Below are 25,297 nucleotides of genomic sequence, written 5' to 3'. Positions count from 1 at the left end.
TGTGAACAAAAAAACCACAAGCGAGAAATGGTAATTTGGTTCAAACAAAAAGATAGGTCTAGAATGATTTATGAATGAATTAGGAAAACCATTTTAAAAAAATCTGATTCAAAAAAATCGAAAAAAAACCGGTAAAATCAAAGTTAAATTGCCGCATGTGAACAAAAATCACCAGAGAAAAAGCGAATTTTCGTTCAAACACCGTTTTCTCACTACTTCAAAATTAGAGCGAAAAAATTTCACGCCGCGAAACCGCTCAATTTTTTGCTCCACTTGTTTCGGCGTGACCAAAATCACTACTCCCATTTCACTTCAAAAATCGTGAAAATGTGTAAATAGATCTTTAAAAAAGACAGCGCCCCAATACAATTCAAATTCTTTAAATGGTAAGAAACACGATGTCCCCAATAATAGCCGCAATATCTTTGCGGCTATTAAAAAAACACTCTCCACTAACAGTGAAAAATGACGTGACGCTAGCAATTAAGTTGAAATTGCATGAATTAATTACCAAAAAGCGGATTTGAAGTGATTGTAACGTCAAATGGTCGCAACAAAAGAAGTTGATGATGAAAAAACCAAGAGAAGGCCAAAAATAGCCTCAGCTATCGCTTTGCAGCTATTAAAAAATGGATCTTCAGTTAAATTATGGAATACGTGCATTAGTTTGCATCTTACTATGACTGAGTTTGGTCAGAACAGTTTGTACATAAACGGCGACTTGTTAATAAACACAAACAACGCAAAAAGTCAAATAGGCAACGCACTGTTCAAAAAGAGTGTCGCTTACTAACTTGTAGACTGGTAGAAGAATAGGCAGTGCCGTTGTGAGGTGAGGGGCTATTTCCAGCAGATTGCGTCTCTCGTGAAGAGCCTCCTTCACCATTCGATACTGAACACACAAACATTACCAACTAACGTAACGCTTGCTGCGGTGAGTGTAACCAACCAATGAAAAAGAGGGTTAAATTTTTGCTTCCGTCAGACCATATGACTTCAATTGTAGAGTTAAGTAACTAAGGAACCAAACATAACTGACAAACGTCGGGGGAAATGCTCTCAAGCGAATGGCGAGCGGTTGGCTTCATGAGTAGCTAACTGCAGCCTAGGGAGGCTAACTTTAGCTTAATTGAGGGTGAGGGGGTTAAGTAGAAGGGTGTCAAACAAGAGTGTCGCATACTAAAAGACTGAAGAGCCGAAAATGCTCCGAAGGTGCGATGGAAAAAATGCTCAGACGAGAAGTTGATAGTAAAAAAGAACGCATAAAAAAGACCAGCAAGGCTAAAATAATTTTTTTTTTAATCTTCAAAAATGTAAATTTAAAGTTATAACCACAACAAGAACGTTTGGTTAAATATTTACATTTTCAAAATCGCCTCGTAAATATATGAATAGTTTGGTCTTTATACTTCAGTAGAAAAATTTCCTAAAGCCTCTTACTTGTCTATCTATTGGAACACGTTCATGCAGTTTGACCATTTCGCTGCTTAGTTTTTCCTTAAATTTGTTTTTAGTTTTCTCTTTTCGGATTTCAATTGGCAAATTATTCCATTTCCTAGAAAAATTTCTGATCAGTGACCTGTCACTCCATTTGGATTGGCACTTATTCTTTGGAAAAAACTGGACAGTTCTGCAGTTTTTGGTCAATTCGTACTTTTCAAGAATCCTGAAAGAGGAGTTTTTGGTTTCTCGACTACTCTGTTTATATTGTGAGAGGAGGTCAAAAAATTTAAGAAGACAAACTTTTTTAATGAAAAGCTCTGCTGGTAAAATTTTGTCTTTCAGTAATAGATCTCTTGCACTTTACAAACTTCATTTACGAGCAATTATAAATTAATTTTGTCTAATATATATTTCGTGGAGCGAAAGAACCAGTGGTCTTGCGATGCTAATTTTCTTGCTCTAATTTTAAAGTAGAGTGAGAAAATGGTGTTTGAACAAAAATTCGCTTTCTCGCTAGTGGTTTTTTGTTCACATGCGGCAATTTCACTTTGATTTTTTCTGTTTTTTTTTCGATTTTTTGGATCCGATTTTTTTAAAATGGTTTTCCCATTCAATTCATAGTTCATTCTAGGCCAAGTTTTCTGTTTCAACCAAATTTCCATTCCTCGCTAGTGGTTTTTGGTTCACATACGGCATTTTGACATTAAATTTTACTAATTTTTTCTATTTGTTTGGATCTTATTTTTTTTCTAAATGGCTTTCATAATCCAATAATTGTCCATTCTAGGTCTAGTTTTTTGTTTAGTCAAAAAAAATTCTTTGAATTGTTTGTCAGAACTTGACCTGCCGTGATTTTTATTATTTCGTCGTTATGATAATTGTTACCAACAGATGACATCACAATCACTTCAAATCTGCATTTTTGTTCATTCATTCATGCAATTTCAACTGAATTGCGTGCGTGAAGTTCTTCTTCACTATTAGTGGAGACAGTTTTTTGAGTTACCTCAATCTCAAAAACGACCTGAAGGGTTTCTGAGGGCCGCTCAATATAAGCAACAATAAAATAAACAGATTCTTAATAAAAATATAACACCTCAGCATTTAAAAAGGAACTTAAGTCTGTTTCTTTTTGAGACTGCAGCTCTATGAAGCTATTGTGGCTATTTTCTGGCAATCTGCCAGCTGTGTTTGATTTTGCCAGTGAAGCTTAGAGCAGGGAGTTATTAAAATATTTTGTAATAAAACAAACGGCTTTAGTAACAAAATTGACGACAAAAAGAAAGAAGTGTCTTCACTTCTCCGAAAATTATTAATAAAAAACCGATTCAAAAAAAATTATTACCCTAAACTTATTGGTTTTGACACAACTAAAGAAAATTGATTCTGTAATTCATTCAATTAACAAACTGCTGATAATTCAATAGAAGGTCGAGCGATTGTGTGAACTTTTTAAGTCAACCCCATCTCAGAGGGCAGCACAAAATATCTTATTAACTCTCCCCGCTCTAAGCTTCACTAGCCACAATAGCTTCATAGATCTGCAGTCTCATAAACAAAGAGACCAAAAATGCTTTTTTCAAATGCTGAGATGCTATATTTTGATTAAGAATCTGTTTAACTTACTGTTGCTTATATTGAGCTGCCCTCAAGTAAACCTTCAAGTCATTTTTGAGAGTGGGTAACTTTCAACTAATGGTGAAGAACGCTTTCATTTGAAATTGAATTGACAAAAAGCAGATTTGAAGTGATTGTGACGTCTTTTGTTCGTAGCTAATATCTTGACGATGAAACAAAAATAGAAGTTCTGAAAAACAATTCGAAGAATTTTCACCGACTGAACAAAAAAACTAGACATAGAATGGACAACGATTGGACAACGTAGAATGGAAAACTACGAAAACCATTTAGAAAACAATCAGATCCAAAAGAATTGAAAAAATAGTAAAAATCAATGTGAAAACCCCGAATGTGAACCAAAAACCACTAGCAAGAAAGCGAATTTTTGTTCAAACACCATGTTCTCACTCTACTTTTAAATTAGAGCAAAAAATTTCACGCCACAAAACCACTCGCTTTTTCGCTCCACTTCCTGTTTCGTCGTGACCAAAATCACTACTCCAATTTGATTTAAAAATCATGAAAATATGTGAACAGATCTTTTAAAAAAGACAGCGCCCCAATACAGTTCAAATTCCTTGAATTGTACAAAAATTTGGGAGCGCTATAATAGCGGGCTGAGAAGCTGAGGCGGCTATTAAAAAGAAACCAAGAGAATGCCAATAGAATTTCAAATTTTATATCTTAAGAACCGTCCCTCACACCCTGAAATTGTCTCCTCAAAACAGTTTGCGTGAATCACATTCTTAAGTTTAGCAAGGCATAGGGCTGTAAGAGAAATCAATGTCCTCCGAGCGCAACCTGTTTATCCCGTTTTTGAGGACAAAAAATCGTTGAAGCAAAAATCGCATACAAAATACCACAGGACTAATATAACTGCAAACTTTGTTTGAGAGCAATTAAACAGTCAAAATGTCAATATCTTCGGATAATTTATTCCCATTTAACTGACCGGTGGGTATTGGCTCTTTTCTGTTATTGCCCCCCCAGCCTTATATAGCCAGTCTATTTGCACCCCCCAAATATGTTCTTTTTGGTCCTTAGGGATCCTTTATTTTAGTCAAAATAAATTGCCGGTACCGGTAGACGAATGGATGAATTTTTGTTTCTGGTTGTCAAAAAAATTAGTACCATAGAGCTATTCCTGCAAAAGAAAGGCGAAAAAATATTAAAAACACGATTATTCTTTGTCTGCTTACATTATAAGCAAAGTTTGATTACCGTATACGTCTTAATTTCAAAACTTGGCTGCACAATTAAATTGTAAATGCCGTTTGTATATAATTGTATATGTTAATGTATGAAATGAAAACAATATGCTATAACATGTATAAGTGGGGGGTGCAAACGGACGTGGGGGGGCAATAACAGAAAAGAGCCTGGGTATTTAACAAATAACAGGTGGGAAGTTATGTTTCCTAGTGAGTATGTACCAAGTCTGGACCTGTAAGTTTCGCGCATACCAGTGCAGGGGTCAATAAACACGGGCCCGGAAAAAAATAGATCCCAAATGATTTCCACAAACAGAAAAACTTTTTGGTATGTGAGATAGCATTATAGTACCAGTACCTGTTCCCTGTCTAGTCTCATGATGGCCTTCTGCAGGTATCTCACCCCTCCGTGGATGAGTTTGGTAGATCTACTCGAAGTGCCTGAGGCATAGTCATCGAGTTCAATCAAAGCAGTCTCCAAACCTGCAACAGATTAATTGTTCCTTTAGATTTGTTACAAGTCGGCGTTTTGTGTATATGCATTCACTGCTCTCCCTTACGTCGTAATTATAAACATAGAACGAATGATTTCAGATACTGGATTTAACACTACGCTATAGTGTCAAGCCCGGCTAGCTCAGTCGGTAGAGCATGGGACTCTTAATCCCAGGGTCGTGGGTTCGAGCCCCACGTTGGGCGATTCTTTTTGCTCCTCTCCTCCACTACGCCATTTACAATTAAGCCCTGTTATTCTAATTCAGGCATTCAATATTATTTAGCATTTGGATGTCAACTTATTACATTGATCTTACAGCTTGTATCTCACTGCGGTTTGCATCGAAATGCTTGTGTCTTAAAATGGAATAGAACAATTGGCGAAATTGGTTGAACTCAAAATTATTTAGCAGGAGGTAGTTTCGATCTACCGACCTCTGGGTTATGGGCCCAGCACGCTTCCGCTGCGCCATCCTGCTCTGCACACCGTAGTCAATCAATAAATATGCCTCTTCTCTACTATTTGTTGAATACAGGAAAAAGACGCGCACATAATGATACACTGGATGTATCAACGAAAAGACAAAAAGTGGTTCAGTTCAATTGATCCAAGAAATAATTCAAGAAAGCAAGTTGAGCCCTAACTCAATTCCAATACTTCAAGGATCGTCTGTCTGAACCAACCACAGAGTGGTTGGTTATGATCGTCAAATTTGAAAAGCCGACTTCTTAATAAAAATAGGAGAAAACAATTGGTTACAGGTACCAAAAAATTACAAAAAATCATATTGAGGAAAGAATAACAGTAAGCTCGAAAACATTGAAACCTCTTGTCAATTGCATACAGCTCAGTGTCTAGTGCTGAACGCTTCTGATTTAAAACATGTAGTAATGTACAATCCCGAACGCACAAGTTATATTATCACAATGTTTGACAACACTCAACGAAGTGAACAAAATAGCGAAAAATTAAACCTGCTTCTAAGTTAGAAGGAAAAATATCACTCCAAAATTTTTGAAAAAATACGTCAACCGATTAAAAAAACAGCCTGAATACTACGGAAGCGACCCGAAGCACACATTCCTTTCAGCCCCAGCCAACCATTCAATAAATAAAATGAGCTTACTAATTAAATCTAAACACTTTCAAACAATAGCAGAGGAAAGATAACACAAGAAATGCCAAAATGATATCTGGAAAATTATCTTGAAAAATATGATACCAAGTTGCGCCACCGAAACCACTATCGCAAAAGCAACTCGGAACACAAATAATATCAATTCAATAACTGACAATCCTTTGACATAAAAAACAAGAGAAATACTATATACAGAGGAAACCGAAGAAGGGGGAACAAAAAGCAAAATAAAAAATGCTACAAACTCCAATAAGCGTTAGAATCCTAACCCTTGATAGTTATTCTGGCAAATCTTTAAGTTCTTCTGCTCTATCAAAGCACTACGCAACTCCAGTCAGAGAAGCGATAAACAAAAAAAGCCAAACAACGGAGAATCAGATAATTAGGGGTCTTACCCATTATAGCAAGCCCAGCTTAGTGGTCAGTTCACCTAGAGGCCCCCAATCATGGTAAATATACCATAATGGTGGACTATAACTTCATGGGGGCTATAATTTCATGTGTGTGTGTGTGTGTGGGGGGGGGGTATAATGGGAAAGCCTCGAAATTACAAAATTATACAATTTCTTTTCATTAACAACCGCGATGTATAAAAGCTTAAACTGTCAAGTCTTAATCGCAATACCTGCAGAATAGCTAAATATTGAACAAGAAAAGCTAATGACATCAGTTTAATTCAGAAAAAATACGCAAAAAAAACGTTTAATAAAATGGGCAAAAGTTCGATTAAAATTACATTTTTTTTACACAAACACAAAAATAACATAAATCCAATTGAAAGGCAACCTAAACCAATAAATTAACTAAGTTCAAATTAAAAAAATCTTCAGATTCTTTAAAACTACAATAAGATAACAAAAACTGCTAAAAAGTGTCCAACAGGGCAAAACAGCTCAAAATTGCTCCTAAAAGTCTCTTATTGTCCCATGTTGAAGGATAGCTGAGACAATCACTGTTATCACATAAGCTTTAGTTAGAACTTAAAAAACTGTTTTTGAAAAAGGCGCACCCAATCAAATAAATTTGCTCGCTTAGCGAAAATTTTTCACACTTACAATACTCGCTCTCTCACAAATTAATGCATGAACAAAGATCACTTTAACTTCCTTTTCTGCTTTTGACTTCTACTCAGCTGATTAGCCTGACAATTTTCACGTGCGGCATTCGAGTTCCGCTTAAGACACATCGTCTAAACTAGAAGTCACCGATAAAAAAAATCACCAACTCCCCTTCGAGTCGTAAAAACAGAATCAATGAGTGAATCAATAACCGATCTGAAACCCATTAGCGGTGACAAAGAGGTTGGCAAAAAACTTAAACGTTTGAGGGATAGCAAAAGCTGACTGAGATCACAACCAACAACGCAGAGTGGATCTATTCTGATTCCACGCCCAGTGTTTTTTTAATGCCCCAATTACAATTTATATATTATATAGCACGTTACTATGTAAAAAATAGACGTGCACCTGCCATCAAACAGAATATATCCCAAATTTTATGCATCATTTATGTACTTAATTTAAAAAAATAGAAATAAAATGAAGAAAAAAACAATCAATATTATTTTAGGAGAAAAGCTTTACTTCGGTGTGAGAGCAATATAGTTTACTCAAAAATGAAGAATGAACTTGTGAAAAAGTCACTGAGAAGTCAAAGAATGTCCTGGAATAAAAGCGCAAAATAGTCCAGCGAAAAATTTGCATAAGGAAGACCAACACGTTTTCAATAATTGCCATGAACTTCGTTCAAGAGCAATTAACAAGTAACAAAAACCCTAATAAAACTATCACAAGCTAACAATGAACGAACCAAAGACTGAAATAAGGGCTTGAAATTCGCAACAAAATTCACAGGTACACAATTTTTGTAACATCTTGTGAGAAAAGCACTTTGAAAATATAGAATTAACACTTATAAAAGCGGATCTTCTCCATTTGTGCACCGAACATCCCCCCTCATTCCAGATCACATGCCATTAAATGGTAAAAAATATCTAAAAATTTGGCACCTGCGTTTGAGGGGTGCAAATAACATGCAACCACCAAACTGGAATGCCAGAAACGGAAAAACTCCAAAAACTTCCTCGCGTGAACAAAAAATCACTCATCTAGCAAAAAAAATTTTCGCATCCACTTTTCACTCTCTCTGAGAACAATACGTGAACAAAAACAATTTCTGTTTGCTGTTTTTTTTAATTGAGATTGACTTTTAAACCCCATTTCAGTGACTTGCAACCGATTTAAAACCGAAGATCAACACAGCTCGAGAAGACCAACACAGCTCCAGTCAACTATCGAAGCTATCATAAAAAGATGACACGCATACAATTGAGCTGAAAAATTACATGAATTAACAAAAAGCTGATCTGATATGAGCGTAACGTCACAGGTCGTACCAAAAAAGTTGAGACTCAGGGAGGTTAAACCTTAAATTAAGAAACAGCTTTTTACACGATGAAATTGTCTCCTCAGAACCGTTTTGTATAATCGCACACTTAGAGAACAGTAAGGCGTAAGGCTCTAAGAGAGGAACTCAGCCACTTAATGCAATACGGGCTTCACCTGTTTATCCCCTTTTTGAGGATGAAAAGTTAGACAAAAAATTGATCAAGCAAAAAATCGCATTAAAAATACCATATGACTAATTTAATTGCTACAAATTTGGTTTGAGTGCAATTAAAACCGAGCGCCAGACGATGAAGGACCAATATCAAGGCAAGATAGCTAAGCTCACCTCACAGCTTCGCAGCTATAAACACACTTTTTGAAGTGTTGATAAAAAACACTTTTTTTCGCAAGTGTTGAAAGAACGCATGAAAGCGACTAATAAAAGTCAAGATGCAGATAATATATGGCTACGCTCAGCTTACAGCCTAGGAGCAATTAATAAGGTAGCTGTGACTCACCTCTAGTGGCAGAATCTAAGGCAACACCAGCTCCTGACGCCCCACCTCCGATGATTAAGACATCAAAGTCTTTCGTCTTCAAATTCTGAATCATTTCTGCTCTAGTTGGCAACTCATTCCTCAGCGCAGGTAGCTTGTAATTATGCTTCTGTGTGCTTTCGGCCAAAAGTGACGGTTTGTTGATATAGTACAACGTAACACCACCAGCGACTGTTCCTGAGATAACTATTGCAACCACTCGTTTGGAAGAAACATTTTTGAAGGCAGCCGAACTGAGGAATCGGCAAGGTGCTGTTGCAACTGGGCTCGAATTTCGGCGAATCGCGGCCGACTGTCCAAGTCTTAAACTCCGAAATAACGATGCACTCATAACTTAGCACAAAGTCAAATAGAATTCAAGCGCGTATAATTTGTAACCGATTTTAAATATAAATTTAATATTCAATTTTTGTTCAGCTGAACAGACTTGTTCGAGCCAATAAGTTATATATCAAATTGTCAGCTTCAAAACAATGAATGTTGCTTCACGAAGTATAAACTAACAGTTCATTCGAACATTGATTGTTCTTTCGAGCATAGTAATGCGCGTTGAATAAAAAATCACCATCAATTTCTGTGCATTATCTGAAACGCACACAAACTCAATAATATGTTGTAAACTCACCAAAGCGTCAGTCAAATGTTCTAATCGAGCTTATCTTCGAAGTTCACAAGCAAAGCTGACCTACTGGAGCATCGTATCATCCTATCAGTTCAGCACTTTAATCAACAAAAGCCGAAATATCTAAGGTTATCAGAATTCATATGAATACTCGAATATTCCCAAAAATACCACGATGGGTAATTTCTCATTGGCCTAACGAAAAGTTGAGCTGACAGCGCCTATATAATTGAATTGTACTATATGGTTAAGAAGAAAAAATGCGAGCAAAATCATAGGACTTCGTTGATTCAGCCTCGTTTTTTCCTCAGTAACGAAACTTCTAAACAAGCTTCAATATGATCCGGATCCTACTCAACGGCTTTGTGCTACTTTCAATAAATAATTCTCAGGATATTTATCAGGAATTTTTTTCGCTAGATAAATATACCATAAGAATGATAGTTTCGCTAGATAAATATACGATAATTTCGGGTTCACCAGGTAAAAACAGTTTACGTATCAGGTTTGTCACAAGTTTACTTATAACGCCAGCGTCTATCACTATATGTGTAAATATAAACAGTTAATTTAGAGAGAAGTGTTCAAACAACTACCGACGCCCAAATGGCTCAGGTTAGGGTATGGCAATTATTAGGCTAAATGCCCCATCGACAAATAGTCGGCTTCTGAACAACTTTCGCTCTTGGACTTTCTGGAATAACCGAACTTATGGACTAAGACTAAAGGTCAACTTTATCTTGACCATTGGACATCGAATAAGCTTAGCTACGATACACTATCAGATAAAATCTACATTAATCAGACACATGTAAGCGCTATACAAGTCACACATTTGAACAAAAACTATGCCAGCTTAAACATTATAATTAATCTTAATTAAATAGTATTAATATGCATCTAGATCTTTGTACACACGACGTAATTTCTCCTTTTTGTTGCCTTTGTGGTGCTTCTTAGAGGACTTTTCGTTCTCATCTCTGCCATACATATCTGACCGACCTTTCGTATGTACATTTCCCCCTGAAGATGCAAAAAATTGTGAGTCTATCCTGGCCTCTAAAGCTTCGTTCCGTTTTCTATCGGTTGGCTCCGTTTTGAACAACATTGCAGTCAAGACGGCTTCGCCGTTATTTGCTGTAGATTCAGATTCGGTTTTTGAGCTTGATGAATTCTCTTTGTCTGGCGGCGGATGACAATAGATAAGTTTGCCATTTACGAAATCCTAAAAAACCAAACGGCACATTAGAAACAGTTTTGAGAACTGATTTTTTCCATTCAAAAAACTGATTTTTTGTTGCTTAGAATTTCAGTTTAAACAGATGAACTTGAATTACTGAGCATGTCTCCGACAACAAATTTTTAAAAGAAAATTAACCACTACCTACCTTCAGTACAAACTTGGCACTCTTAGAAACATCCGGATTACCTCTGGCTGTTCCAAACCCACGAGACAAAGCAAACTGTGACAAAAATCCTTCCGCATTATGACGTAATAACTGCTCAGTTGAAAATCCGTAATGACTACACATTTTATCCCATCCTAACTGCTGACCTATAATCTCAATCGGAGTCACAAATTCAGTTGCTTGATCAATCGGTAGAATTCCATTAGTCAGAAGTTCCGATTTAGAATCGACAAAATTTGGCATTACCAGACCTGGACAGTCGCATAAACAAAGATTTGCGTCAATAAACAATGTCTGGAAATGTTTCGTTTTTCCAGGAGTCGCCGATGTGGACGTTTTACTGGCTCCTACTAGATGATTAATAGTGCTGCTCTTACCGACGTTTGGGTATCCGATAAATCCACATGTTCTATATGAACTGTTAAGTTGATGATCAAGTTTTACCGACTTAATGAAATCAATTAACTGTTTTCCAGAAAAAATTGAACTTGAAGTATCATAACTTGAAGCTTCAGTGTTGCTTTCCGTGTCACTCAAAGCGCAGAAAAATTTAAACTCAAGATTTCGTTTTGTAAAATAATTTGCCCATTTCTGGCGCAATTCAGACGAAAGAAAATCAGCTTTGTTAATCAAAAGAAAAAATGTCTTCGGGTGGTCAAACTCGTGACAATACGAGTAAAGATCTTCAGTGAAAAAGAGCAAAGGATTTCTAGCGTCAACGATTTGAACGACGATATCACTTCGCTCCACTACTCGCCATAATTGTCTCCAAAAGTCCAAATTTCTCTCAAAAGGCGTTGTCGTGCAATGTTTTAACATTTGAACTGTCTGTGATATTCTGTATTTCCATTCAGCAAATGACTGACTTTCCATTAAAGATAATTTGTCCGCTTTGGTGTCTGAAGTCCATTTAGGACGTCTCGGAATGACTAGAAATTTGCGTTTATCTTCTGACTCTTTTTGAGCAAGTTCTCTCTCCATTTTTGAAATTGGTCCTTCCTAAACCATGATCCATACATTTGCGTGATTACTATAAAGACGATTCACAGTAATATTTAAAAATTCTTAAAGGGTGTTTAAAGTACATCAGCTAACTACAAAAAATAAGCTGCAAAATACCAACTCAACTTTTAGGGGTCGAATTATATAAAAATACATTTGATTAGACAAATATACATCACACTAAATATGGCTGCAATTTTCTGCATATTACAGCACATCATTATCAAACTACAAGATTTTATAAAACGTTGTTGTTTTTTTAAATGACTGAAAACAAACAGACAGAAAATTTTTTGGATTTCTTTGAGCGATCAAGATTTCTGTTACTAAGTTAAAACATCGACGAGTAAAGATCGACAACGAAAAAGGTCCTATTTCAACGAATTACAAAAATGAGGGAACAGTTGGAGGAAATTTTCACTATTCAAATACATATAGCTTGACTACAAATATCTCAGATTTCAAATTTAATACTAGGGAAATCTTGAATAGTACTGTAAAATCTTTTAAAAAATAATTTGTTAGGGCTGATTTTTTAGAGGTGGTGTCGATCCATTCCAAAAAATAGTTCTAGTTTTTTGGGAGCAAAAATAGCTGGCGCTTTTCTTTTTCTTTTACTGAACGAGTACAGAGTATCCATGTTGTTTGATCCAAAAAAGTATCATTACATGAGCCACAGCAAAAATAGGCTCCGCAACGGTTAGTTTTAGATACATTCAAAAATACTGACTTGAAAGCAATTTGGCGAATTGTAAAAATGAACTGGTGAGTTGTATGATATTAGCAAACATAGCTGGCAGATTGCCAGAAAATAGCTGCAATAGATTTGTAGATCGGCAGTCTAAAAAAACAGTAAAAAAAGACAGACCAAAAAATTTGTCTTCTCATTGAAGGCTGATCTGTTATATTTTGATTAAAAATCTGTATAAGTTATTGCTCCCTCTATTAGCTGATCTCAAATAACCTTCATTTAGAGTGACACACACCCATTTGACCTTATCTCATTGAATTAAAGTAAATTAAAGTCAATTTCAAATTGAGGAAGTCATTTTTGAGAGTGAGGTAAGTCAAGTGTGACCAAAAATTCAATTACGCGCATGAACAAAAAAACTCGCTCCACTAAGAACGAAAAATGACGTCACACATGCAATTCAGTTGAAATTGCATGAACGAATGAACAAAAAGTGGCTGTGACGTCATATTGTCGTAACAAAAATCATGACGACGAAATAAAAAAAACATAGCAGGACAAGTCCGGACGTACAATTCGAATTAGAATTTTCATTGACTAAACAGAAAACTAGACCAAGAACGGACTATGAATGGATTGGGAAAACCATTTAGAAAAAAATTCGATCCAAAAAATTGAAAAAACTGTAAAAATTAAAGTGAAATCATGAAAATGTGTGAACAGATCTTAAAAAAAAATAGCCGGAAGAATTCCGGAAACGACACGAAGTGAAAATCCATTTAAACGCCATACAACTACTCACCAACCAAAACGTGCCTTCACTAATTTATGATTATCTTGAAACAAAGTCATGAAATAAAAAAGTAAAAACAACAAAATCAAATCTGTTAAAATATGATAAAAATCTGATCAAATTTTGTTATAAATTGAGATCCCGAAAAAAATATCTCTGCCAAAATAACTTCATCATAACAACTAGTACTCAAAAAACCACTTATGTGAATTTTGAAAAAATACTTTAGGCTAATTGTTATCATAAATTTTCTCAAGTAGAAGGGGTTTTTTCAATACCCATTTGAGCCAGTAAAACAAAATAATCGTCAAAAAAACGCAAAAATTAGCCCGAAAATCAGCAAAATACATTAAAAACCTCCGAATTATCATAAAATTCATATGAATTTCCAGAAACCTTCAAACCACTACCGAAACCAGCCTAAAATTAAAACAAAATCATAACCAAACCTCTTAACCAAAATAAATGAAAAAAAAAACTGCTTTAAAATGCCGCACGTGAACAAAAAAATTTCGCTCGCTTAGAGAAAATTTTTTCATACACCAATTTCTCGCTCTCTCAAAAACAGCGGTATGAACAAAAATCACTCTCTTTTCGCTCCGCTCGTCACTTTTGTTCAGCACCAAAATCACTCCAAAATTTTTCACGCGTTTCATCTTCCGCTTCAAAAATCACTCAAATAAAATTGATTTAAAAAAAGGACTTCTCCAATACTCCTCTTCGAGTCGTAAAAAGACAGCGCCCCAATACAATTCAAATTCTTTGAATTGTAAAAAACCAAGAGAAGGCCAATAATATCCCCAGCTATCGCTGTGCGGCTATTAAAAACAATTTTCCACTACTACACAGCTTGACGAGATTGGCTCTACTAGCTTCAGAAACGAATCAAAACCAGTTTTACAAAGTCAAGACAAAAACGCCATCACGTCAGCAAAAGGGCATCGCTCAACTTCGTTTCGCAGTCATCAAAAACCACAGACCCAGGAGAACAATAAGACAGCTCTTTCTTCTTGTCTATTAATTATCAAAAACTTCGCACTCTTATTTTTGGACTTTATTAAAAGCAAATTATACCAGGATGCATCGAACGGAAACTGCTATTTACTCCAAAAACGTACCGTTTGCTAGTAGCTTTACTATGATCATTGCCGCAGTTCGGTAAAGGGGGCAATTAGTAGATCAACAACATGTTTTAGAACTATAACATTACAGGAAAAGTTTGGTTTTTGAGTAGGCTAACTATCTTACTTCTAACAGAAGTTCGTTTAAAAATGTCAATTTCTGCTCAACTAAATAGGACGTAAAACATTTTCAAATAAATTTGAAAGAAAAGGTCACTGTTAAGTTCAGTTTTTCCCTTTTCTTAGTTCGTAAACTACTAATCCAATTCGATCATCTTTGGAAACCGTAGTCTTGGTGACATAAACATCAAAGCTCTTATCTAAATGTATTCATATCTTTGTATTTGACGAAATAGGAAATACTGACCATCAAAAGTAATCTAGAGACTCAATTACCTGACTTCGGTTTCCTGTTTTTTCATCCCTATTTTTTTAACCCCCTATATTTTAACCCCGATTTTTTAACCCCTATATCATTTAACCCCTCAATTATTTAACCCCTATATTGTTTCACCCCGATTTTAAGCTTCCTATAATTGAGGATAATTAAGCCTCAATTAATTCTATTTTAATTAATGGAGATTAAAATCGGGGTGCAATGACTGAGGTGTGAACATACTTTTCACACTTCAATCATTTCACCCCGATTTTAATCTGTAAATTCATGGATAATAATTGTCAGGGACATAGAGCTAACGACACAATAGTTTAATGCAAAACTATAACAATTAGCGAATTAGTTATCTCATCTAATCCTTAATGGGGCAATTAAAAGCAATTGAAAAGTGTATGCAACTCAAGAACATTTCTTGTTTTATTGCATTTTGAATTCAGCATGATAACTGCCGACTTTGAGTTTACTATTTCTTCCAAAAACAAAGAAATATTGGTTGTAGAAGGCCATGAGTTTTATGTTAAAAGATTAAATAAGTTTAGCACTGCCTGGAATTGCTCAAAATATCAAAGTTACAATTGCCGCGTTTCCGCTTCAACACAAGATGACCAACTTATTCGCGTGAACGGTGAACACAATCATAACGGCGAACACGGTGCTTCGATTGGAAAGCCGGCCACACGAAAAGTTATAAAAGAGATCAAAGCCCCGAGTGAAAACCTAAAGCCCGCAGCAGCCGTAGCTTCCACAATTTTACCAGTAACTGACGTTCTTTCGACCAAGTATGCGTTGCCGTCAAAACCAAATTTAATACAAACCTCGCAGCTCTTGAGAAAGGTTATACAAGCAGTGTCAATTCATGAGCTATCGGACCGGCATTTTGAGATACCTGATAATTTTCAAGAGTTTTTGCGGTATGAGAGCGAAAAAGATGACCACGAGCGTATTTTAGTTTTTGCTGATCCCTATATGACATCGGTTCTCGAAAGCTCCAAGTTTTGGCTTGGGGATGGAACATTTAAACTATCGCCCAAAAACTTCTATCAAATATACACCCTTCATGTATATGTTCTCGGTAATGCCCCTGCTTGTTTATATGCCCTCCTTCCCAACAAAACGGAAAATCGTGAATTGGCCCTGGCGCTTAAAATGATCCCTGCTCTAGCTTTCGAAAAGTGCGCAAATAGGAAAAATCTTTTGAATTGATTGTCGAGGAAATAACTAATGTGGCAGATCAGCAGAATTTAGATAGCTTCGTTATTGAGAAAAGAGACGAGCTTTGTTTATATTTTCAAACAAATTATATCAAGTGTCGACTATTGAACCGTCCTGCCACATTCCCCCCACAAATTTGGAATCAAAGAGACGCAGCCATTGAAAGAATTGCCAGAATAACTAATGCTGTTGAGAGCTGGCATTATAAGATACAAGCCTTGTTCAGCGGATCCCATCCCGAAATTTGGAAACTTTGACTAACTTACAAAAAGACGCTGCGGTCCAAAAATTAAACTTTTTGAATGCCTCACCCGTTCAAAAAATCCCAAAGAAGAAGAAGTATGAGAATTTGAAAGGGAAAGTGCAAAACTTGATGCAAATTTACAGGGATCAAACTGATATTTACTTTTTCAGGGCTATTGCCAGTTTGACTTAGTTGTGTATTTATTGTGTATTTTATTGTGTTTGTTTTTGTGTTAATTTAAATTCGAAATCCATCATATTTTTGAGTTGGCGCCCTCCCTTCGTCCTCACGGAGTTACGTCAAAGCCTCATATCGTGATTCATTAGGGAATTTGATCCCAGACGTTAACCCTATGATGGGACCCCTAATTGAGAACACAGTTTTGCAACATTTAGATATGAAGCTTGCACAGCGTAACTGCTAGCAAAGATATCAATCTGGATTTCATTGGAAATTCTGTTAAATACACGGTTGAATTTAGTTTTGAATTGCTATTTTATGGCTGCTCGGAAAGTAGGTTTTAAAATTTAGCTTACATCCTTCCATTTGAAAAGTACCGGTTCTTCCGTCTTCCAGACCAGGACAGTTTTTGAACTTTTTTGATTCAAATCAAAGTGCAACATAAAAGAGATCAGACTTGTCAAGTGTTCTTTTTCGATCAAAGTCATTGTTCTAAAAAGCAGTCTCGTCATTATTCTTTCATTTTAAACAAACGCAAGCTGTTCAATGCCGCACTCCTGAAGGTCAGTAGTTTTGTGTTATTTAAGTCCTTTGAAATTTAGCTTGACTAATTGTTCTTTTGGATGCCGAAATAGATAAGATTTCGGTGTTAAACCGATTTCGGGGTGAATAAATTGCGGGGTTAAGTGACTGAGGGGTGATTATATACGTGGTTACATTATAGGGGGTTAAATAAATCGGGGTGAAAAGAAGTAGAACCCTGACTTCAACGACGGATCAACCATTTCAAAAATCACCAGTGTTCTAGCTTGAACTGTTCCAATATTTTCCAAGGAGATGGGGCAAAATATGGGGCCACGCAGTCCTTTCTAATCAGTAAAAGTGTGGAGAAAATCCTCACGGATAAAAACCCACTTCATTTTAGATAGGAAATAAACCCCCCACGGAAATAAACCCCCAATTTACTATTAAAGAGCTGCGCACATAGCGCGTTTGGCCATGCCTCGCTGGCCATGGCCAAGTCTCAGCGGCCCGTTGAACTTGATATGAAACTATCACAATCAAACAAATTATCACGACGAAATTTAATTTTAAAATGCGGGTTTATTTCTGTGGGGGTTATTTTCCGTGGGGGTTTGTTTTCTATCTAAAATTAATTGGGTTTTTTTCCGAGGGGTTTATTTCCTATACCTCGTACGTAAAATTAAACACCCATTATTTGAATCCTTAAGAAATAAGAGCGCTACCGTAAAAAAACTATTCAAACATCAATTTTAATTCCAAACATAGATGACGAATTGCCAGAAAATCGCCGCAATAGATTTGCAGATCTGTAGTCAAAAAACAACAAAACAGACCGGAAAAGAAATTTCTATTCTTTTAAATTGCCGAGATGTTATATTTTGATGAAGAGTCTGCATAACTCGTTTTATCACGTTATATTAAGAGCATGTCTTCACAAGTTTAACACATCACCTGTTGTAGGCGCAAAACAATTTTAAATCAGTTTTTGAGACTAAAATCAGAATTTTTCAGTCTGAATTAAATTTTCCACTTTTCAAATATAACCAAACAAGGATGCTCGTTAATGTGCGTTCGCACATGATGTTCCGACCTGAGCTCATCGACATTTTTGACTTAATTGTCAACCTGATGAGATAATCAAAAACAGATATTTGAGTTTTAAAAAATCGCAACACAACCGAACTACTAATTGATTTACACAACACCGCGCCCCGATGCAGCGCTCACAAAATCTGCCACTAGAAACACTACGAGGAAAAAACAAACGACAAAATAAGCAAAACCATAATTTTTTACCGAATGTGCTAAAAGAAGAGGAAAAAAACACAAATATTGACCACTCACAAAAACTTTTATGAAAACTCATATTGTCCAACAAACAAAACATCAGTTACGACATGATATCAGTGGAAAAATGGTTTTTGAATTACAAGGAATGGAACCTCTCATTGATGAGTATAAATTACAAGTTGACGAAAAGAACAAAAACTGAAAAATACAAAAGTCTTTGAAATCGAACAATATAATAAACTTTAATAATTTTCGCTATAAACTGACTGCACTGAGTAACAGCATTTTTTTCAATCCTTAATTAGAAACCTATGAGACCAGTCAGCATTTTACGAATACAAGAATTAAAAAAGGGCAAAAACAGCAAGTTCAGAAAAAAAAATTAAGCGAGAAAGGTGTCGAACAGAAGAGACGTTTTTGGGAAAAATTTCTAATTTCATTTACTTTTTAAAGAGCATTGGGGTTGTTCTTTTCTGAAGAATATGACTTTAAAAGTATGAACAAATATAATAAAAACACGAAATCTTTGAGAAAACCAGTTATATCATAGCCATTAAAGTCATTAGCTTTCAACGTAAATCAAAAATACGCTAAGTTATGCCTCAAGGCAAAAAAATGATATTTGTCAATCATAAGTCATCAACTGGACATCACGATAAGTCTGATGATTATGAAAACAACAACAAACATATGCGAAAACCAAAAATTCATTAGAAAAGTGCGCGAAGCAAGTGTCGAAGCCATTGAACCATAAATATTTCTGAAAACTTTATCTGTGAACCATTAGACGTCTTCTCTAAGCCAATGGGAACTATCAATGTTGGGTTAAGGAGAACATTTCAAAGGAACCAAAATTACAAAGCCGTTTTTTTTGAAATTATGAGAACTCGTGACATCGAAGTCATAAAACCAATAGTTAGTAGTTAAAAACACTAACAGATTAATTTCGTATGCACGAAAAAAGAGAGGGGTTCTGTTTTTACTGAGACTGACTTACAGTTGATAGAATTAGGTTTAATAAAGCTGGTGTTCAAAAAAATTCATTTTTTTGAAAGTCTTAACAGCCACTAAATTCAATAGCTCTCAGCGGAAGTCAATAAATACGCAAAATTTTTCCTCACCGGGAATATAAAAATGTTCGTCAATCTTAAATCATCAATAAGACATCAGAATAAGTCTTATCATTATGAAAACAACAAAAGCAGGCAGAATCCAAAAATTCTGTAAAGTTCAAGAGTGTTGGAGCCATTTAAACCCTTAAATTTTCTCTGAATACTTTATCTTTGATCCATTTAAAGTCTTTTCCAAGCCACTGGGAACTATAATTATTAGCATAATGTGTTTAAAAAAACGAAATGTGCTCAAAATTAAAATAAAAATGAAAATAAAAATTATGAGAACTCGTGTTATTGAAGTTATAAAACCAATTGTTGGAAGATAAAACCACTTACCAGATTAAGTTTAGTTGCAGTAAAAAAGATTGAGGTCCTGTCATTACTGACACTGACCTAGAGTTCACGAAAATAAGTGTAAGGTTGGTTGGTTAATGTCCAAAAAAGTTCCGAAAAAATTATTTTTAAAAAGTCAACAGCCATTAAATTCAAGAGCTTTCAATGTAATCCAAAAAAAACACAATACGTTGTGACTCGATGTGAAGAGTTATCAATAAGACATAACAATAAGTCCTATGGTTATGAAAAAAATGACAAATACCGGCAAAAACTAAAAAAAATTCAGCAAAAATGCAAATAGAAAATGTGGAAGCCATTTAAACCATAACCTTTCTCTGAAAATTTCATCTATGATCCATTGGACGTCTTCTCTGAGCCATTGGGAACTATCAATATTAGGATAATGAGATTAATTTCAAAAGGAAGCAAAAATATTTTTAAAAAATCCGATTTTTTTCAACTTATGAAAACTCGTGTTATTGAAGTCATAAAACAAATAGTTAGCAAAAACCACTTAAAAGATTAATTTCGGTTGCTTTAAAAGAAATTTAGTCCAGACTTACTGTTCATGAAAATAAGTTTAAAATCGGTTAAAGTTCAAAAAAATCGGAAAATTGATTTTTAAAGTCTTAGCAGCCATTGGCTGTCCACTCACAGAACTATATAGGTTTACCTAATGCAAATTAGGAAGTCAATCGCCCTTGTAGTTAGTGATTCTATGCCATACGACTCCCAAAATTTATTAAGATATCAAAAAGAAAATCAAAATTTCATTAAATTTCAAAAACTCAGAGTTGAATACAAAAAAAACACAAGAGTGATCACTTGAGAACGAATATTTTGTTCATTAGGTATCAGTTTACTGTAAATGAGGTTTGTCATTAACATAACCTCGATATGAAATGTGACTAGTCTCTAAATGACTAAAATGACAATAATGAATAGGAAAATTTTTCTAAAAAAACTGCTCTCAAATTGAATTCGACTTTTTTTTTATAGTAAACTTCCCCATGAGACAAGTACTAGCCTTTTTATCGGTCTACTGGTAGCACAAAATTTGATTCATTTTGTATCAAGAAATGTAATTTTGAAATAAAATTTTTTATAGAAAGGCCTTAATTTGAATAAAATTTCGCTAAAAGTGAACAAAATCATGCAAATATCACGTGTCCAAACAAAAACTTTAAACCTCGATAAATTCTCGAAAAATACGAAAATGAAAAAAATCTTTTTAATTTCGAATTCTATGCTGGACAAGCTTTTTAATGATACCACTCACATATCTCTTCGATGAATATATCCATCGGCCAAAATTGACTGAACAAAAAAAACCCATTTGAGTATATAGTTCCTCCCCCCACAAGTGGGTCGGAAAAATAAATTTATGAACATGTCAGAGATCTCCAAAAATGCTAGAAATTATCGAACTCTCTGATCTTTCTTACAGCAATTAAATAAAGCAGAAGCTAATTACTGTTATGCAAGCTAATTACAAGTGAAGCTCTGAATTTTTTTTTCTGTGCTTTTGTCATAAAATCGTCCTCCTATCTCCTTTCTTTCTCTTGTTTAGATAAGTAGTCTCTTTCTCATTGGAAATGTATTTCACCCAAGATTGTGAAAATTCATAAATCTTTTATCCTTCAATCAACTTGCTTTATAGCTAATATTATAAGGTTTTTCTCTTTGAAGCCATTGGCTGTCCACTCACAGAACTATTTAGGTTTACCTAATGCAAATTAGGAAGTCAATCGCCCTTGTAGTTAGTGATTCTATGCCATACGACTCCCAAAATTTATTAAGATATCAAAAAGAAAATCAAAATTTCTTTAAATTTCAAAAACTCAGAGTTGAATACAAAAAAAACACATGAGTGATCACTTGAGAACGAATATTTTGTTCATTAGGTATCAGTTTACTGTAGTTGAGGTTTGTCATTAACATAACCTCGATATGAAAAGTGACTAGTCTCTAAATGACTAAAATGACAATAATGAATAGGAAAATTTTTCTAAAAAAACTGCTCTCAAATTGAATTCGACTTTTTTTTATAGTAAACTTCCCCATGAGACAAGTACTAGCCTTTTTATCGGTCGATTGGTAGCACAAAATTTGATTCATTTTGTATCACGAAATGTAATTTTGAAATAAAATTTTTATAGAAAGGCCTTAATTTGAATAAAAATTTCGCTAAAAGTGAACAAAATCATGCAAATATCACGTGTTGAAACAAAAACTTTAAACCTCGATAAATTCTCGAAAAATACGAAATTAAAAAAAATCTTTTTAATTTCGAATTCTATGCTGGACAAGCTTTTTAATGATACCACTCACATATCTCTTCGATGAATATATCCATCGACCAAAATTGACTGAACAAAAAAACCCATTTGAGTATATAGTTCCTCCCCCCACAAGTGGGTCGGAACAATAAATTTATGAACATGTCAGAGGTCTCCAAAAATGCTAGAAATTATCGAACTCTCTGATCTTTCTTACAGCAATTAAATAAAGCAGAAGCTAATTACTGTTATGCAAGCTAATTACAAGTGAAGCTCTGAATTTTTTTTTCTGTGCTTTTGTCATAAAATCGTCCTCCTATCTCCTTTCTTTCTCTTGTTTAGATAAGTAGTCTCTTTCTCATTGGAAATGTATTTCAACCAAGATTGTGAAAATTTATAAATCTTTTATCCTTCAATCAACTTGCTTTATAGCTTATATTATAAGGTTTTTCTCTTTGAATCTATTGTCTTCAAAGATCAAAGGCGTATATATTTCAACTCGGAAGGCTTTGCGTAATTATAGTTGGCATCGAATTGAAAAGATTGTCCTAAAAATTGATATTTTTGTTACAATATTGAAGCAACTTTTCTTCAACTTTCTATTAATTGTACGCATTCTAAATATTAGAAAATATCTAGCAAATAATACAAAAATAAAAATACCTTTGTGAATCACTTTGTAAATTTTCATTTACAATCTCTTAATTAATGAAACGAATACCCGTCTAAGCTCTCCGAATGAAGAACTGTATTACAGAATTTTGCTTAGCTACCAACCATGTTAGGATCTCTCAAGACGAGACAAACTCCGTCATCCGGTTCCACATTGGCCATTGAACCGTCTTCCTCATATTCGTATCCTTCTTCAACCTCTTCTTCGCCCGCGCCCGACGAGCAATCTTCATAATCGTCACTGCACTCATCTTCCGCAATTACGTCATTGTTAGCCCTCGTTGCGTAATCTGGTCTGGATGACGACATCATGCTTACGTAATCGAGCTTGTCAATGACTTCGTTTAAATTACTCTGATCAGTAACTGACGAGTGGCCCAATGCTTTAGCCGCTGACATTTTAGCTCTTTGTGACCTTGTCGTTGGCTTGGGAGGTTTCTTCGAATTGGTCAGTGAAGAACCAAGATTATTTTTATCACGTGTTTTACCCATTTCAACTGAAATGAACAACTCGAACACTATTCACTTATCTCTCGAATAACAAGGTTTACAGACAAGTTTGGCCAAATCTTCTGTATTTGACCTTTTTTGATTTCAGAGATCTAGAACAATAAGAATAAACAATAAGATTGATGAGAGATCAAATGTTAACTTCCGATTTGTCTTCTGTTTGAGGTACAGATCTTATTTTCATCATTTGTTAATGCTTTGAGGACAGTACGATCTGCTACTCTGCAAAATTAAGAACATGTATTGCCCATACAAGTCTTTAGTTTCTCAGCACCTATTGCCCATCATAATACTCGACGACAGAAATTCATTCATAAAATCAGTTCTTTGCAACATCAAAGGAAAGCAAACAATCATCATTTGCAGTGATTGACCTTAAATCTTTTGATGCTCAAAATTTTTCAACCAGCTAGGTATTTAAGGTTTGAAGTTCATCTTAAACTCTCTGCCTTTGAAGATTTCGGTGTTATTTCGAATTGGCATAGACCCAAAAACTCAGAGGACGAATGGTTGAACAATCAAAAATGACTCAGTCGATGACAAAGTTTAAACAATTTCGGCGAACATATCAAAACCAGTACAGAAAAAAGCTAATGCAAGAGCAAGAGACTCAGCTTGCAGAACGGAATCCCCATATAACACACAATAAAACAAAGAAACATAAACCGACTAATGTCGCAAGAATTGCTCTCGAACGACAGGCTATTCAATTTAATTCAGGGGCTGTAGCCTAGATAACTTTTTGCAAAAATAGTTGACAATACCGGGATTCGAACCACCGCTTCCCCCTCTCTTTCTAGAAGCTCTACCCACTCGGCTATACCGCCCTTCTTGTTGATACGCTGCAATCGAGTTTATTTTAGCAACAAGCTTTACTTCGGAGAGCAATAGAGATCACTCAAAAATCAAGAACGAATGCGTGAAAAAGTCACTTCAGAAGTCAAAGAATGAAGACCAACGCATTTACAATAATTGCTACGAACTTCGTTCGATGGCAATTAAACACAACCAAATTTGAGCAACGAAAAAAAAAAGATATCTTAAAGACTGTGGAAACGAACACTTAACTTAAAACCACAAATATTTATGATACATTGTTGCAAACAAACGGCTTTGTAAACACTTTCAATTGACCACTACAAAAAACGCTTTACATAAATTGAACACTTTTAAAATTTTCAAACGATTTCAAAAAAATAGAAATATATTTCTATTTTTGTTCAAAATACTCTACAAACCGCTACTCCAGAAGTTTCCCTATAGTGGGCAGGGTAACACAGATAAAAAACCACAAAACAAATACAGAAAACGCAAAGCAGAAATCAAAATGACGAACATCAAAACTTCCTCAAAGTGGGATTCCTCAAAAAGTCACTTAACTGCCACTTCAAAGCAAAAAAATGGTATCAGATCAAAGCAAACCACGGACTCCTGCTCCTCAATAAAATAAAAACAAGAGAAACCGGTGAGACACAGACAGGCAACACTTTGATATAATTAGAGGAGTACTCTAAACAGGAACAACTTTGAATTGAAACAAATTAAATCATTTGATCTAACAAAACAGAACAGACCAACTGCACTATGAAACTCCGATTTTAGGTATTTTCAAAAAGCACAAAAACCACTCAACTTAATTAAAAAGTCTAAGGATAACTTTAGAAAGCAAAAAATACACCATCCATAGACGCCCGATACTCGATAAAATATTCCAGAGAAAACAATCTCGCTAATAAGAGCGGATTTGATAACGAATTGGAAGATCCCAAGGAAAAATTACAACCTCCAACACTTACTTTTATTCATCTAATTTGCTCTATTTCTATCTCAAAAAGTATTAAAAAAACGGGCACTTTCTTTGCTTCTTACAAAGGCATTTTGTCGCGAGCTGAATTTTTTGAATCACAAACAGTCGTCCAATAACTAGAAGATCACCATAGTTTCACTTTGATTGCTAACTAACTAATAAAAAAATTGAACGCCTCTGTACTCCAATCATCATGAGCTGAATTGAAAGGTTCTGAGTGAAGAAAATCAAGCACGTACA

At 35.0% G+C, this 25,297-nt stretch overlaps 2 protein-coding genes and 1 non-coding gene across 5 annotated transcripts in view; 1 reads left to right on the top strand and 2 right to left on the bottom strand.

Moving 5' to 3' along the window:
• The window catches only part of LOC142356167 (glycerol-3-phosphate dehydrogenase, mitochondrial-like), an 86,911-nt gene extending 77,455 nt beyond the window's left edge, over positions 1–9,456 (bottom strand). For all 3 annotated transcript variants that reach the window (XR_012761372.1, XM_075408141.1, XM_075408134.1), the window contains exons 1-3: positions 8,814–9,456; positions 4,633–4,757; positions 795–892 (exon numbers count right to left, since the gene is read on the bottom strand). Coding sequence is in view for 2 of the 3 variants with exons in the window: in XM_075408141.1 (XP_075264256.1) it covers positions 795–892; positions 4,633–4,757; positions 8,814–9,183 (593 nt within the window). In the remaining variant the exon portion in view is untranslated. The remainder of the gene's footprint in view (positions 1–794; positions 893–4,632; positions 4,758–8,813) is intronic.
• Positions 4,901–4,973, top strand: Trnak-cuu (transfer RNA lysine (anticodon CUU)). The gene has a single exon. It is a non-coding gene; the product is annotated as a tRNA-Lys (tRNA).
• Positions 9,457–10,325: 869 nt separating the features above from the next.
• Positions 10,326–23,259, bottom strand: LOC142356190 (large subunit GTPase 1 homolog). The gene is made up of 3 exons (XM_075408147.1): positions 22,846–23,259; positions 10,863–11,882; positions 10,326–10,699 (listed from the first exon to the last, which is right to left on the bottom strand). The coding sequence occupies exons 1-3, from the start codon at positions 23,230–23,232 to the stop codon at positions 10,364–10,366; spliced, it is 1,743 nt and encodes a 580-aa protein (XP_075264262.1). The 5' UTR covers positions 23,233–23,259; the 3' UTR covers positions 10,326–10,363.
• Between the last annotated feature and the right edge of the window lie 2,038 nt (positions 23,260–25,297).

The sequence above is a fragment of the Convolutriloba macropyga genome, chromosome 2 (genome assembly GCF_964194025.1).
Source record: "Convolutriloba macropyga chromosome 2, txConMacr16.3, whole genome shotgun sequence".
Classification (NCBI taxonomy): Eukaryota; Metazoa; Xenacoelomorpha; order Acoela; family Convolutidae; genus Convolutriloba; species Convolutriloba macropyga.
This window is presented reverse-complemented; position numbering and strand designations above follow the sequence as displayed.

Coding starts and splice junctions, on each gene's coding strand:
- LOC142356190 (XM_075408147.1), bottom strand. CDS start 23,232: ATGGGTAAAACACGTGATAAAAATAATCTTGGTTCTTCACTGACCAAT. Junction 11,883..22,845: donor TCTTGAGAGATCCTAACATG/GTTGGTAGCTAA, acceptor ATCATGGTTTAG/GAAGGACCAATTTCAAAAAT. Junction 10,700..10,862: donor GTGCCAAGTTTGTACTGAAG/GTAGGTAGTGGT, acceptor TTGGTTTTTTAG/GATTTCGTAAATGGCAAACT.